The 15497-nt window shown below is 37.4% G+C and overlaps 3 protein-coding genes across 9 annotated transcripts in view; 1 reads left to right on the top strand and 2 right to left on the bottom strand.

The window, feature by feature from the left end:
- Positions 1–15497, top strand: part of LOC132701259 (glutamate receptor ionotropic, kainate 2) — a 143897-nt gene that overhangs the window by 40597 nt on the left and 87803 nt on the right. The window lies entirely within an intron of this gene.
- On the bottom strand, positions 3265–10207 carry LOC132700597 (odorant receptor 49b-like). 3 transcript variants are annotated; one of them, XM_060668021.1, is made up of 7 exons: positions 8271–10207; positions 7974–8219; positions 6051–6363; positions 5897–6008; positions 5751–5843; positions 5544–5699; positions 3265–5487 (listed from the first exon to the last, which is right to left on the bottom strand). In XM_060668021.1, exons 1-7 carry the CDS (start codon positions 8497–8499, stop codon positions 5443–5445), a joined length of 1194 nt encoding a protein of 397 aa, XP_060524004.1. In that variant the 5' UTR covers positions 8500–10207; the 3' UTR covers positions 3265–5442. The 3 variants fall into 3 exon arrangements, with proteins under 3 accessions (XP_060524004.1, XP_060524002.1, XP_060524003.1); XM_060668019.1 differs by having other exon boundaries at positions 5544–5843; XM_060668020.1 differs by having other exon boundaries at positions 5544–5843; positions 5897–5996.
- Positions 10221–14931, bottom strand: LOC132700598 (uncharacterized). 4 transcript variants are annotated; one of them, XR_009618663.1, is made up of 8 exons: positions 14546–14931; positions 14249–14494; positions 11764–12076; positions 11609–11708; positions 11464–11556; positions 11257–11412; positions 10644–11214; positions 10221–10593 (listed from the first exon to the last, which is right to left on the bottom strand). XR_009618663.1 is itself a non-coding variant. In XM_060668022.1 (7 exons), the coding sequence occupies exons 1-7, from the start codon at positions 14745–14747 to the stop codon at positions 11156–11158; spliced, it is 1155 nt and encodes a 384-aa protein (XP_060524005.1). In that variant the 5' UTR covers positions 14748–14929; the 3' UTR covers positions 10221–11155. The 4 variants fall into 4 exon arrangements, 1 of the variants encoding a protein (XP_060524005.1); XR_009618661.1 differs by having other exon boundaries at positions 10644–11200; positions 14546–14929; XR_009618662.1 differs by having other exon boundaries at positions 10221–10587; positions 10644–11200; positions 14546–14929.

Here is a 15497-nt window from a genome sequence, read left to right as displayed (position 1 = left end):
AATTGTTGGTCTGGAAAAAGTTATATATAAACAGATTAATGAATATGTGGCTGTGGATTGGTAGCTTCCAATTCACCAAGGTGGTTACTTCCCTATTGAAATTGTGTGAGGGCAAGTGACAAGTTTATGGCGACAGCTTTCAATCATAAATTGTCGACTGCCAAATTGGATTTGATGAAATAACGTTACATTCCTCTCTCGTCATCGCTAAATATTTTATGGGGGGTGCCGCAGGGCTCAGTGTTAGGTCCCTTATTATTTTTGATTTATATGGCAGGTGTGGTTGCAGAGTACCAAGCTCAGTTTTTTTTAGATTTAGCTTTGCTCCCAAGAGAACGAAAGTCAACGTCAAGTCCAGGATGAAATTATATTTGGACCTATTCAAGTTCAAAATGAGTCCTATGACATGGAAATACAGTTACATAAGAGTCCTATTCTCCCTCGTTTGTTTTGGTGCAATATTACCCCTGTTTACACACTGTGACTTCTTATCGACTACAGAAAATTTTACTCAAATTTGACCATATATGTTTTCAAATTCCTAAACATTTCGTTGACAAATTAGTAATTAGGAACACAGACACAGAAGTTTCTTGGTCCATGCAAAGCTTTTAGCTTTTATTCAAAAAACAAAGGCATTCACTTAATAATTGCTACATGTTTTGTCGATGATGATTCCAAGTTTGTATTTCCTAATGTAGTGTTGATGTTGTATCGGTTACTATTGGCACACCTAAGTTGAGTGGTGTGGAGTTTTTATCAGCATTTCTTATAGACTGGATGATACGGCATGTAGATTCTAGTAATTTCGCTCCAATTTTAGATATCTGATTTCTGCCAATTTTCCTTATATTTATATTTATGTTGATGAGTTGGGGTGTACATTTCTGAATTGATTTTTATTATTATTGTTATTATTATTAATACTATTATTATTATTATTATTATTATTATTATTATTATTATTATTAATACTATTATTATTAATACTACGTCAGAGGCAATTCACTAAGTCTGATTGAATCGTATTTGGCAGACCGTGTGCAATATGTATATGTTAACGGTACCGAGTCTAATATGGTAACGGTTAATAGGGGAGTTCCCCAAGGATCCATCCTCGGTCCCCTCCTGTTTCTAATTTATATTAATGATCTGGTAAAGGCCGTCGATACGGCGAACTGCATTCTATTTGCCGATGATTCGACCTTGATCTCTTCGGACATGGATATTGCGACTTTGAAGGTGATGGCTGACGCTGATCTTCAGGTGGTTGACCAATGGTTCGCCGCCAATAAACTTAAGCTTAACACATCGAAGACGAAAATAATGCTAATAACATCCAACAAAAGAGCTGTAAAGTCACAGCCTGCTAAGCTTCTAGGTATCTTTCTCGATACCTTCCTAACCTGGTCGGCTCATATCAAGTATCTATGTTCCAAACTCTCGTCTCAAATCTTTGCATTAAGGCAATTAAAAGACTGCATTTCGCAAAAGACCTTAAAGACTATCTACTTTGCACTCTTTCACAGTCATCTGACCTATGGCGTGCTTCTTTGGGGTAACTCTTCAGATGCTGATCGGGTTTTTCGGCTTCAGAAGGCAGCAGTTCGCATTCTCCAAGGGGCTCCTCCTGGAGCACATTGTCGTGAGCTTTTTATTAAATTTAAGATTCTAACTCTGCCTTCCCTATTCATATACTACAACCTTCTGGAGGTCCATGCTGGTTTGCAGAGGTATCCTACTCATGGTGACTACCACTGCTACAACACACGCGGATCTAGCAATATTGTTCCACTTAAGTCTAGATTAGCCACTACTCAGAAAAATAAACTAAATTTGAACATATATAACATATTTGTGAACAACTATAACCGCTTGTTTAAAGCTAACGCTAAGCAATTACGATAAGAAAATTTAAGTTATCGGTTAGAAGTTATCTTTCCAGTTATGGTTTTTACTCAGTTGAGGAATTTCTATCGCATATCCCAAGAATATAGTGTATACTGTTAACTCAAGCAAATATTTTTATTTATATTTTTTTTTCTATAAACATATGTTTATATACATATTATTTTTTCTATTTCTTGTTAAATTTATCAAATTGTTGTTGTATTTATATTTTCTTCTTTTTGTTATTGTTGCTGTTATTTCTATTTTGTTATATTACTGAGTTTCGACTTCACAAATACATGTATTTATAGGTGGTCAATAAACGATATCTATCTATCTATTATCATTATTATTATTATCATTATTATTATTATTATTATTATTATTATTATTATTATTATTATTACTATTGATATTATTAATGTTATCATCATTATTATTATTATTTGTTTTGAAAACGCATATTTTGAAGAGAGACGAAAAATTTGTAACGCCTCTGCGCGTGCTAGATTCCGAAAACGTTTTCCCTGATGACACGGCAAGCGAAACCGCACATATACTTTTGTATGTACAAAGAGGCCCGTAATCAGAGAGACAACAGTTATCGAACACGAGGAATTGTTCCTCTGAGTTATTGAATTTAAATTACTGGTTTAATAAAAAACGGACACGGCTCTTAGAGCACTTTGTTTCAAAGTTTTGAGCAGCTACCAATGCAGCCCCCCCCCCCCAAAATAATGTGGCAAATACGTTATAAAATAGAAGGAAACCTAAAAAAGAGAGAATTGTGACCAAGTAAGAAGGCGGTAGATCCTTATCGTCACCAGAAACTCTCTGAATTTCCAGGCAGTTTGTCGAATAATTAACCATAAAGTTCAAGGGGATAGAGTCACATTTTCCGTATATAAGATCTTCCAGTCTCCCAGAACGAGTTTTGTAGACATTGGTACGGAGTCTATTTAAATAAAAAGCGCTGGTGGAATAAAACACACAGTTGCTACTTTGGAGATAAGAACAATCTTGATCCTTGATAACGAAATTCTTGGAGCAACAAAGAATTTGCATAAAATTTTGTGCAAAAAATGGAATGCAGTGCTGCAAAACACGTGCAATGTTCACGACGGCATATGCTGAATCTATTTTGAGCAAAAAAAATGTTCATAGATATAAGAAAGTGACTAACTGATACGAATTAAGGAAAGACCCGGGAAAGCTGCAAGAATGAAATATGGCCGAACAGGTCCGTACTTTGCTTAGAATTTAATTATTTGGCCTTTTGTTAGGAAAGATACTAAATAATATTTATTTATTTATTTATGTATTTATGTCTGAATCTAAAATAAAATTACAAATTATTTTTATTACCTACTTAAATTACTTAAAATTATTCACATAATATATCCGTATCACTATCGCTATCATCGCCTGTCCTAATTATTATTTGTTCTATATTATTTGCGATATACGATTGTCCTGCTTTTTCTATATGTTTAACAGAATTTGCCCAACTTTGTGGAGGGATGTTAAAAATCTCGGTATCTATAAGTTTGAGGACATTGGAGTTAACACGAGGAAAAACATTGTTACGACGAATGGTAAATTTCAGTTGGTGAAAAACATGTTCAATGGGATCAAATATAAAACGGTAAGGTGGGAGCCTTGAAACTGTATGCCCTAGATTTTTTGCATAATTTTTATTTTGTAGATTCAAATATATTCAATTCAGCGGCGGTGTCTTCATGGAAATCCAGAGAAGAATGTTTAATATTTTTCGCAGACAGAGAAAGTCCATTTGGAATCCAACCATCCTTAGAGCCAGCATGCAAAATAGTTATTCTTTTACCTCGTTTTGATGGCGCGTTTGTTTCACACTTGTCAGTTGAGTCAACCCAACCCTTTCCCGCGGTATCATAAGTGTCGAACCAGGTCTCATCCAAGTAAATAATCGGAGTTTGTTGTTCTCTGTAAATCCTAATTTTTTCTAGATATTAAAGCTTGCCTTTTGTCATTTTTTTAAAAATTTAAAACCCATGTGTTAAATACACTTCCATAAGCTAGTTCTGCCACATTTAACACCGGGTTCATCAAAAGCAATTGGTCACTTTCTTATATCCATGAACAGATCTATGAAATAATTGTCGCTTGAAGAAAACCTCAAAACTCCTTCCATGACCACGAATCGAAGACATCAATCTCCTTTTAAATGTCTTTCTGGTCCTGTTTATGTTAAAATGTTGTCTTCACAAATTTCTGCTTATTTAAGTTCTAAAATGAAGTTGATTTTCATTTAGTAAGAAAGGTTTTCCTTTCCAGATTATATTTCTATAGCTAAGAGATTGCAACAATACTTTTGTTTTTCTACCTGTTTATTAAAATGTCTAAGAAATCTTCTAGATTTTCTTCTTCTTGTCGCCTTACTCATTCTTCCGGTCTCATTCTTTTAAAAAAAATGCGCTTCCTTAATAGTTGATCTGAGCTCATTTTTGCTTAAGCATTCTCAGATGAAAAGGTTATATCAGAAAGTTTTGTGGTCTTAGATTTCTTATCAAAAAAATATATCTAAATCTGCATTAAGGCGAAAACATGCCAAATTGATATTGCTTGAGCAAGTTACCGGCGTGCCAAACACGTTGGTTGAAGAAAACAGTCAGTGTGGATTTCGAGAATAGATACAATCAATGTAAAATGTGCAGCGGTGAAACAAATTTTCAAAAGTCATTGTAGTTATGTGGGTAAAAATAGGTCTGGGTTAACCTATAAATGCATGATTTTTGATTATTATCATTTATGGCAGTATGGCAATTATGAACTAGAAAAAATATCAATTTCTCTCTTTAATTAAAAGAAAAATATCGCTGCTCTCAAAATTCTGCACTCTGTTGAATCAGTAGTTTTTCCGCGACTTGTACTCTTAGACCGCTTGGATTATTTCACTCACTTATAGAACATCTATTTTTAAATAAAATAATAAAAATAATAATAATTTTTTAACTAAATTGTCCAGTAAAAATTGAAAGGGAGTTTCAAGTTCTAAAATGAAGTTGGTTTTCATTTAGTAAGAAAGGTTTTCCATTTCAGATGATATTTCTATAGACAATAGATATTTGCCTTTTTTTTAAATTTATTAGGTTTCTTCGAGATTTTTTCTTTTTTTATTTTCATTGTCCTTCCAGCTCTCTTCTACTCTTGTAGTTGTCCTTTGTTATTTCTTCTTGTTCTCCTTCTGTCTTTTTGTCTACACCATTTTCACCAATACGTTGGATCAACAGATTTAGGTTTTATTTTAGAGGTCTATTTGAAGCCATTTTCCATAAGATCAAATATAATTTTATTACTGCTGTTTCCGTTTGTTGATCCTTTTGGCCTTTGAGTTAGGTAAGGTTAGTGGTTTAAAGGACCGATACAAATTTTTGGAAATTCGCGATATTTTCCTAGCAGGGTTAGTTTGTGATTTGATATGGAGTGACAACCAAAACACCAGAGACATAATAAATTATTTTTATTTCATAAAAATTTGTGCTGCGTGTACATTGTATTATCTCGCCAGTCTGGTCAGTTGTTCATGACGGAGGTGTAGGAATAGCCCAATTTTAACCTCTGAAACCGAAACATTTTAATCCCGTTTTCATAGAACCTCTCCTAGCAGCGCTTACCGATATTCCCGCATTCAAATCCATCACTCCCAACCAACCGATGCGCAAACACAGAGGCTTCTGGCACCGCATCATCATTATGTGGATCAGCACTTTCGCAGACCGATCCTGATCGTACCAGTCGCTTTTGAAAAGCGCTTTCGTCAGCTCAGTGCTCTGAAAATACCCTACCATTTTCGAAATCCTACCGCGACTGCTCGCAATCACCTGCACTATGATCTCGTTGCAGTTCCACGAAAACGTCATGAGCTGGAGCGTGGTGAACGTCAATATGGTGGCGCTGATTATTAATTCTTTACCCTAGACAAAGAAGTTACTCACGTGTGGATGAAATTATAATAAGAGTGACTTACTGCGGTGATCTGAAGGATCAGCAATGCGAATGTGACCGATGACACGCTGTAATCCAACAGCACTATGTATTTGAGCGATTCACTGAACTCTATAGTATATCTAAAATAAAACCTGCTGGAAACCTCAAGATAACGAGTTCATTGTCCTACTCACTCTATCAGATGTTGATGTTTCACGCACAACAACTTCAGGCTGTCGAGGGCTTCCTCATCTGGTTGGTGAAAGTGTTGGAAGTGGTGCTGCAACACTTTTAACTGGACACTAACGAATATCGCCAGGGAGTTGAGCGACGCGCTCGTGACCCCTAGACAAAAACAACTGAGCGTCGGCCTGACGTGTTGGTCTGCCAAGGCGATCAAGTAGTACTTGTTCCTGTCGAAAGGGTACCAGTACCGATAGAGTAATGGTTTCTCGGTAGCGTTGGCATTCTCAGGCGACTGAATGAATTGATAGATGTTGGTGCCGCCTGAAATGTACCTCACGTCTAAACAAAAGCACCACCAAACGGCTTGCCTGGAAACCAGTTAGGAGCACCAATGCAAATGAATGCTCACGAATTATAATTTAATAATTAAAAATTATAAAAAGGCGCATGAAGAGCAGCAAGAAAAGCAGAAAGTTATATTCATAATACCCGTAAAGGGCATAAATCAAAAAGACTCTTCTGTCTCTACACCTTAAAATTGCTTCCCTTTTGTATCCATCCAAATCCAGAGTTGTAAATCTTCGTTTATCAAGTATCAAGTTAAAAAATTTGAAAAGTCAACGTCAACACACTGGGATATAAAAGGTTGAAACTTGTTCCTAGCCCTACCTATTATTTCAAAAAAGCAAATCCTGTCAATGGAATCCTAAACAAACTGCCATCTCAGACAGCTAACGAAATTCGACTTGAAACCGCAAAAATCCTTAAACAATCCTCTAAATCTAATACTGCAAAGCCTGAATGTATTACTCTAAAATCTTTAAAATTCTACAAGTAGATAATAGAAGTGCTTTGGTGGTAAGGAACCGACTATCCTATCGTCAACCTAAAAAGGATCGTACGTCATCTATGGAACTCAAACTTTGACCTATTGTCAACTCATATTTTCTAGCATCTATCTTAAAACCCTTTACAGTGAAAATTGTTTAAAATCCAGTATATTCTGGTTAGGTTTGACTTTACTAAAGTCCTCATTTCTGAAACGCTCAACATGTGGAAAGCCTTTGAGAAGAAAGTCTTCAACACCTTTCATCTAAACCCAAAATTATGGAAAAGTTGGGTCGATGAAACTTTTCTTATTTGGCCTCTTGGTTAAGGATATACACCAAAACATACGTCTTACCATTCTCTTCACAAAAAACCTCCGCATACACACCGACCGATGCGTTATTACCACAGATCACATCACCATCCGGCTCAAAAATCATTGGTTGTTTACAGTGCCGTAAAATTATCTGATCTTGACTCTAATATTTTCCCCATTAGAGGTATTAGGAGTCCTATTACAAAACACACTTCACCACAACCTTCCAAAAACGACATCAAAAATTCTCTTAAGAAAGATAACTTTAAAACCTGATTTACCACTATGTTTACAGCATTCCATGAATATGAAGCAAACAATACATTCTATAGACAGCCAGAGATATCTCAACTGGCACAAAGAACTTAAGAGAACGACTAATAAACTCATCAGCAGTTTCTTGCATGTAACCAATTCTTCTATCAAAGAAAAATCATAAAAATGTATGAGCAATTAAACGATCTTAAAGGCGACTTAGGTCAGCCAATGTTCACGCCCCTCATTTAGCTACTCCCACCTTCAATTAAGCTCTGAAGCAGCAAGTTTGATTTATAAGCAAGCGAACCATTAGGAATCCAGAAGAATTGTAAATAGTCCTGAAGAAGAATCGTTTCATTTCATAACTCCCATAACTCCTAACCTATTTATTTACCTAAAATCGAGTTTTTTATGAAATGACCTTGACTTCCGTAACAGAAGACGTTTTGACCTATCGCGAAGTGCTGATCTACTAGAGTTCCACGTGCTGAGGAAGTGGTGGTAGCTTGAGTTCATCACAGAAACTTACCTATAGCTGCGATGGCGAACGCTATAACCGTTCCAGAGTAGACAAGGACGAACATGAACTTGTGGTTGTACCTCACGTGTCTCCGATACAACCTGAGGATCTCCGGGTCAGTCCTAGCAGCACTTCGCATCTGCTGATTTTGGTCCAAGACGACACCGAGCAAATCGACCATCCTTTTCGATTGCCAGACTGTCATCTTGATGATGATAACGATATACACTATGAACCTATTCGCGTTGTCCATCGCTACAAAGAGGTTTAGGGGGAGTTAGTTTTGTACAGTGGTGACATCCTCACCAGCCACCACGTCAGATTTTGCCAGCGACGGTATTTCTGCTAGCAATGAGAGCGCCACCGAATGGCAGAACAATTGGAAAACCAGAGAATAGACTCGGTAAATCCGCTTTCGGGAGATGGACATCCCGGTGTCTACTTTCCAGATCCCGATCACCATCATCAGCCTCCTGACGTGCGTAAAATAATCGATGTTCATGTTTGAAACGACAACCGAGGACTGGATAGGCATGGCTTTTTCCAGACATTACGATAGAGAAAAATACAAGGGAGAATCGGCAAAACCGTCAATTTATCGTAAAGCAAAAGTTATGCCCCCTAATGATACGGTAGGGGAACGTATTTACTTTTAATGTATGCACAAGGAGACCTGTCATCAGGGGTACTCTATTATTATCGATTGTTGGCATATCCCCTGGGAGGTTTTGTTTGCGGTGAACTTGATTAGACGCCAGTTTAGTTCATTTTTACAGAAATCAAATCAATTTATTGTTTCCAATGGAAAAAGTTCGCGTTGCTGTGACAAACGTTTACTTGGTAGCAGACAATGGGTCACTAAAAGGAAGAAAATAGAAATAGAACTTCTAGAAAAAACAACAGACAATGTAGTAATTGCTTATAATCAAAGCAAGAGCTGCAAGCAAAAGGTTTTACTTGATAATAATAACCATAGATATTTTTTCCCAACAGTTCACCTCAATTAAAAGAGAATATGTAATATAGAGAAGGTAAAAAAAGAGAAAAATAAAAATACAATAGCACCATAACATACATATAACTGAGGCAGATGATTGATGAATGTTAAGCAAATCTTTTGTAATGTTTGTTACATGTTAATACTAATCTAGGTAAGCGATAATACAAAATATCACTTTACTGACTAAGCAATAGATTGGTTCTGGGAATTCTTAAGCTGAATGTGAGAGTATGTCTTGCATTTGCTCTCGGAATCCGAAAGTTAATCTCGACAAGTACGTACGAGGATTAGACAAGCCGTTTACTGAACTATGATCAAAGGCTTGAATATTAAACCTGTCTCGCAATATTTCACCATCATGGGTAAACACCCTTCATCCAAAAAGCAAGGAACTTTACGAAACGCCAGCAACGCCAGAAAATGCTGAGCAGCTACGAAAAATAAATCCATATAATTCAACTATAAAGTTAATGTGTTGAACAAACGAAAGCTGTGAATCGAAAGTCAATCTAAATCTCTAACAGATAAAGTATGTGTTATAAGTTAGTGTGTAGTAGAAGTACATGACACACCTTGAACTTTGAGATGTTGAGGATAAAATTTTTGTACACGCCTTTATTGACATTAGAGAGCTGGCTCTGAACCAATAGATCTATACATTCTTAAATAATAATGGTCCGAGATTAGAACCCTGAAGCACTCTGGATGTTGAGACAGACTGGCTCGACCGGAATCAAACCTTTTGTTGAATCGCGAAGCAAGGAATGAATATATAGAAGATAATTATCAAAAAAATTGCCAGCCACTTGCAAACTATTTCCTGCAAAGAAGAGGTGAAACACTTGGTTTATCTTTGCTTGATTTTCTATTTTTATTTTAGAGTATATTTATTTAATGCTCTGATGAACCCTTTGATTGATAGAATGATATCGCCGCTGTCAAAAACTACATACGCTGGTATGGCACAATGTCGATCTATGTCAAGCTAAAGTCAGTCCATTTTTTCGTCTTTCTGCAATTTGTACTGCTAAACTGCTTGGTCAATTTCACTTTTACACAAATCTTCTCATAATTCGCTACCAAAATCCGCCTGCAAACTCTTTTACATATCAAACTAGAGCATAAGCCCTCTGGAAATTGATAAGGAGTTTCAAGTTCTAAAATGAAGTTGACTTTCATTTGGTAAGAAAGGTTTTCCATTCCAGATAATGTTTCTATAGACAATAGATATTTTCTTATTATTTCTGTACCTACCTATTAGGATTTCGGATTTCTTCGAGATATTTTTTGTTCATTATTGTCCCTGTCCTCCTCGCTCTTTTCTGTTCTTGTTATTTCTTCTTGTTCCCTTTTCGTCATTTCTCCTAAACCATTTTCAGCAACAGGTTGGATCAACCGATTTAGGTTTTTTTTTATTTAAGCGGCAACTGTATTTGAATCCATTTTGCAAAGGCTCAAATATAATTTTAATACTGAATCAAAAGACAACATCAAAATACCAGAGACATAAGTAATTTTGATTTCATAAAAAATCGTGCACATTGTATTATCTCGCAATTCTGAGCAGCCTGGTTGACGGAGCCTGTTCATGACGGAGGTGTAGGAATCGCCCAATTTCAACCTCTGAAACTTAAACATATCCATACCGTTTCCATCGAACCTCTCCTAGCAGCGCTCACCGATATTCCCGCATTCAAATCCATCACTCCCAACCAACCGATACCCAAGCACAGCGGCTTCTGACACCGCATCATCATTATGTGGATTAGCAGTTTCGCAGATTGATCCTGATCGTACCAGTCGCTTTCGAAAAGGGCCTTCGCCAGCTCAGTGCTCTAAAAATACCCTACCATTTTTGAAATCCTACCGTGACTGTTCGTAATCGTAAAACGTCATGAGCTGGAGCGTGGACAAACGGACAAAACCTAATGCAAATTTGCCATTTTTTTGAAATTTTATTTTTACAAGAAATTTGGAACCAAGCAATAACAGATACCTAAGGAAAATCGCCCACATATCGGTCACGGACGTGTTCACAAAAAAAAAGAAAAGAGTTTTTCCACATTTTATGTAGTGTCTTCACGTGAAAAGTGTATCATACATTAAATAATTTTCTACCCCTACTAGTTATGTTAAAATTAAAAGTTTGGTGCGTTAATTTGTATTGGGCTGACGACGTTCATTTGTCATTTCATTTGTTGATAATCGACGTGTAGGAATAACCCAATTTCAACCTCTAAAAGTTTTAAACTATAATCTTTTAGTCAGGGAGCCTTCCCCGTTTATATTCACCGATAATCCCGCATCCAGATCCATCACTCCCAACCAGCCGATACGCAAGCAAAGCGGCGTCTGACACCGCATCATCATTATCTGGATCAGCACTTTCGCAGATCGATCTTGGTAGTACCAATTGCTTTTGAAAAGCGCTGTGGTCAGCTCAGTGCTCTGCAAATACCCTATCATTTTCGAAATCCTACCGTAACTGCTCGTAATCACCTGCACTATTATCTCGTTGCAGTTCCACGAAAATGTCATGAGCTGGAGCGTGGTGAACGTCAATATGGTGCCACTGATTACTAATTCTTTTCCCTGGACCAAGATACTACTCACAATCTTGCGAAATCTAGTAGGAGTGACTTACGCCGATTATCTGGAGGATCAGCACCGCGAATGTCACCGATGACACACTGTAATCCAGGAGTACTATGTATTTTAGCGATTCGCTGAATTCTATAGTATATCTGGAATAAGATCCGCTGGGGCACATCGAGATAACTAAACGGCCATACTAATTACTTGATCAAGCGTTGATGCTTCACGCACAACAACTTCAGACTGTCGACTGCTTCCTTCCGCTGCCGGTTAAAGTGCTGGAAGTGATGCTGCAACATTTTCAACTGTACTCTGACGAATATCGCCAGGGAGTTGAGCGACGCGCTAGTGACACCGAGACAAAAACAACCGAGCGTCGGTCTGAGATTTTGATCCACCAAGGCGAGCACGTAGTGCTTGTGTATGTCGAATGGGTACCAGAACCTGAGGGGCAGCGGTTTTTCGGTATGGTTTTGATTTTCCGGTGAATGGATGAATCGATATACGCCTATGAATCCTAAAATATACTCGGCATCGATTTTATTGAAATAAATAAGAATGAAAAGTTCAATTTTTCACAAAATTATGTATAAGGGGAGTTTTTTTCGATGTATAGAACTAAGTTAAGTTGCAATAAAACAACGATGGATTATTCGATTGACATGAAATTTATTTATCCGAAAGATAATCTTGTGGCATTACATTTTAATTATGATTTCTGGGATATGACCGCCAAGGCTGGCTCAGATGTAGTCCAATCTGGACGTCCAATTTTCGATGACTTTTTCCAACATTTGTGGCCGTATATCAGCAATAACACGGCGAATGTGGTCTTCCAAATGGTCAAGCGTTTGTGGCTTATCCGCATAGACCAATGACTTTACATAGCTCCACAGAAAGTAGTTTTGCGATGTTAAATCACAAGATTTTGGAGGCCAATTCACAGGTTCAAAACGTGAAATTAGGCAGTCACCAAACGTATCTGTCACGATTGTGGCACGAGCTGTTTGACATGTTGCGCCGTCTTGTTGAAACCACATCTCCTGGACATCATAGTTATTCAATTCAGGAATCAAAGAGTTAGTAATCATAGCTCTATACCGATCACCATTGACTATTGGTGATCGCTTGGCTTCAATTCTTGGATTTTGTAAGCACGTAAATCCTTCCATAAACTGGATGGACACAGATCCAATTCCTGTGCTCGATGGCGGATGGACTCATTGGGGTCTTCCTCTACAGCAGCAATAGCTTCTTCTGTACGCACCGTACGGCGTCTCTGGGGATGCGAGTTATCAATAAGAGTAAACGTGGTGCGAAAACGTTCCATGGTTATTCGAATTAACTGCTCTGATGGACGATTTTGTCGACGATGAAATGGACGTAGTGCGCGATACGTATTCCGCACAGAACCATTATTTTCGAAATAAAATTGCACTATTTGCAAGCGTTGTTCAGGCGTGAGTCTATTCATGATGAATTGCCAAACCAAACTGAGAATAAGTCACTTCACAGCTGTTGAATCGGCCGCCATCTTGAACAATAATGCCAACTTAAAGTTCTATACATCGAAAAAAAACACCCTTCATTTACATCACAATTGTTTCGACAACACCGTGTCTTTTTCAAATGTAATATTTACAAACTACCTGTTACTATATAAACCCAAAAATGACCATAAAACTTTAATTAATGTTGTTGTGAGAATTTAAGTTCAATAAAGGAGAGGTATTTAAATCTAATTGATCTTTATGCAATACATTTGAATGTCTCATTTTGTTGACCTCCATTGCTTCCAATAAATTTAATTTTATACTTTTTCTATGTAAAATATCAAAATTGTCGTCAAAAATGTGTTTTTCTGTGTTTAAGTGTGCAGCATAATTAGACTATATATAGACTATATATAGAGAGAGGGATAAGTGTCCCTTAAACCAAAATTCTAGTTACTAGTACACAAAAGGAAGCATAAACGTTTCGGTACCTTGAGGACAGAAATGTAAGAATTTTAGATGTCAGATCAGAGAATAAACGACTGCCTAAGTCTTCATCGTGTTGGCTTCTAACAATAAAACTTTTGCCTACTGTAATTGGATAAAACCATCAACAAAAAATTTATTCCTACTTGAGCGACAAAGCAGGAGTGGGCCCAGGTATATTTCTTTCTTTCTGATATATTTCTCGAGTGTTGACGATTTGTGACAGTGTGGAATTAACGTTTTTACTGTGCGTTTCGAAATCAAACTGATCGCCTAGACAATAGCGATCGGCATCTAATAAAAAGGAGAATATATTGTATTATCCAAGCCAAGTTGTTCCTGAAAAAGAAGCTAGAAGATGAAACAAATATAAATATAGTCCGTGCCACCCTCCACAGAGTTGTTTGGAAAAGGGCATTTACGTCCTCCTCCATATCAATGCATGCTTGACCTCATAGAGCATCTGTGGAACCAAGTGAAGTCAAAGATCAGATCAGAAAATGATACTCCTACTTTAAGTCCCAGTGTTATAAATTTGATAAAAAATGTAATTAATAACATACCTGGACCTGGAAAAATTCAATACAGCACATTATAAAATTATGTCGTAAAAACGAACGTTAGAGGACTTTGAAGAAAGCGAGGCTACGGGCAATAAATTTTAGACAGTGGAGAGTGAATGGAGTCCAAGGGTAAGATTGCAGACTTACCTGCGGCAGAGATGTTAACCGATATGACTACCGCTGAAGAGACAAGGACGAACACAAACTTGTGATTGTACCTCACGTGTTGTCGATACAACCTACGGATGGCGAGGTCGACGAGTGAGGCCGCCCGTATCTGGGAGTTTTGTTCCAACATGACTGCAAGCAGATCGACCATTCTTTTAGATTGCCACGCGATCATCTTGATGATGATGACTATGTACACGGTGAGTCTGTTCGCGTTGTCCATCGCTGCAACCGAAACGCATGTCTGGGGCTCGTGCTTCCTTTTGAGACACTCACCAGCCATCGCGTCAGACTTAGCCAACGCGGGTATTTCGGCAAGTAACGAAAACCCCACCGAATAGCACAGCATTTGGAACGACACCGAGTAGACTTGGTAGACCCGTTTCCAGAACACCGAGTGGCGTGGATTTTCGACTTTCCAGATGCCGATCACCATCATCAGTCTCCTGACGCGCGTGAAATAGTCGGCCCTCATCATTGACGGGGTGCGGAACTCGCCGCATTTATATATTACAAAATTATGGGGGCTGATCGTCAGTGGCGTCGCATGCGTCTCTCTAAAAAGCGATTCAGGCTTCTCTACAAATGAAGACAGATCGTTTTTTTATCGAATCGAAGTTGAAACTTGTTTTGTATAATTACTAAATTGAAAGTTTATTAAAAACTGCCAATGACAAAAGTATAAAATTTGGTTTTTTTCTATTAATATTGATAAGATAACAAGAAAGACCCGCAAATTAATTTTCGAAACCAATTTTACGAGGGCAGCACCAAAATTTCGCGGCCTGAATATGAAAGAAACAAAGTAGAGTAATAATTTTTTATTATTTTTCAATATAGTCCCGCTTACTTTCAATACACTTATTACATCTCTTTATTAACAACTCAAACCTTTTAAAAAATATATTCTTTTGGTTTGTCTGCAAAATGATCTTAAACGGCCTCTTTTAACTCAATTTCGTCCTTTTTCAAATATCCAAACAAACAATAGTCGCCGGGTGCCATATCTGGACTATAGGGAGGATGATCTATCTGTTGGAACCCACACTCTAAAATGGCAGCTTGTTCAACATCGGCAGGATGGACAGGTGCATTATCGTGCAAAAGACGCACGCCTCTGGTCAGTTTTCCTCGACGTTTTACACGTATGCAGTTTCGCAATTTAAGTAATAATGTTTTTTCGCGGCCTAATGAGAGATATATTTAAAACAAGACAAAGTTTTATCGT

Source organism: Cylas formicarius, unplaced genomic scaffold (genome assembly GCF_029955315.1).
Source record: "Cylas formicarius isolate icCylForm1 unplaced genomic scaffold, icCylForm1.1 PGA_scaffold_4__25_contigs__length_36172078, whole genome shotgun sequence".
Lineage (NCBI taxonomy): Eukaryota > Metazoa > Arthropoda > Insecta > Coleoptera > Brentidae > Cylas > Cylas formicarius.
Note: the sequence above shows the minus strand (reverse complement) of the source record. Positions and strands in the feature narration are given on the sequence as shown.

What these genes read in the sequence shown, in the direction of transcription:
- LOC132700597 (XM_060668019.1), bottom strand. Translation starts at nt 8,499, where the DNA reads ATGCCTATCCAGTCCTCGGTTGTCGTTTCAAACATGAACATCGATTAT. An exon ending in GTTCGCCATCGCAGCTATAG is followed by an intron (nt 6,364 to 7,973) that starts GTAAGTTTCTGT and finishes GGTACATTTCAG; the next exon opens with GCGGCACCAACATCTATCAA. An exon ending in ATTTGAATGCGGGAATATCG is followed by an intron (nt 5,488 to 5,543) that starts GTAAGCGCTGCT and finishes TTTCGGTTTCAG; the next exon opens with AGGTTAAAATTGGGCTATTC.
- LOC132700598 (XM_060668022.1), bottom strand. Translation starts at nt 14,747, where the DNA reads ATGATGAGGGCCGACTATTTCACGCGCGTCAGGAGACTGATGATGGTG. An exon ending in TAAGTCTGACGCGATGGCTG is followed by an intron (nt 14,495 to 14,545) that starts GTGAGTGTCTCA and finishes TTTCGGTTGCAG; the next exon opens with CGATGGACAACGCGAACAGA. An exon ending in GCAACGAGATAATAGTGCAG is followed by an intron (nt 11,413 to 11,463) that starts GTGATTACGAGC and finishes GGGTATTTGCAG; the next exon opens with AGCACTGAGCTGACCACAGC.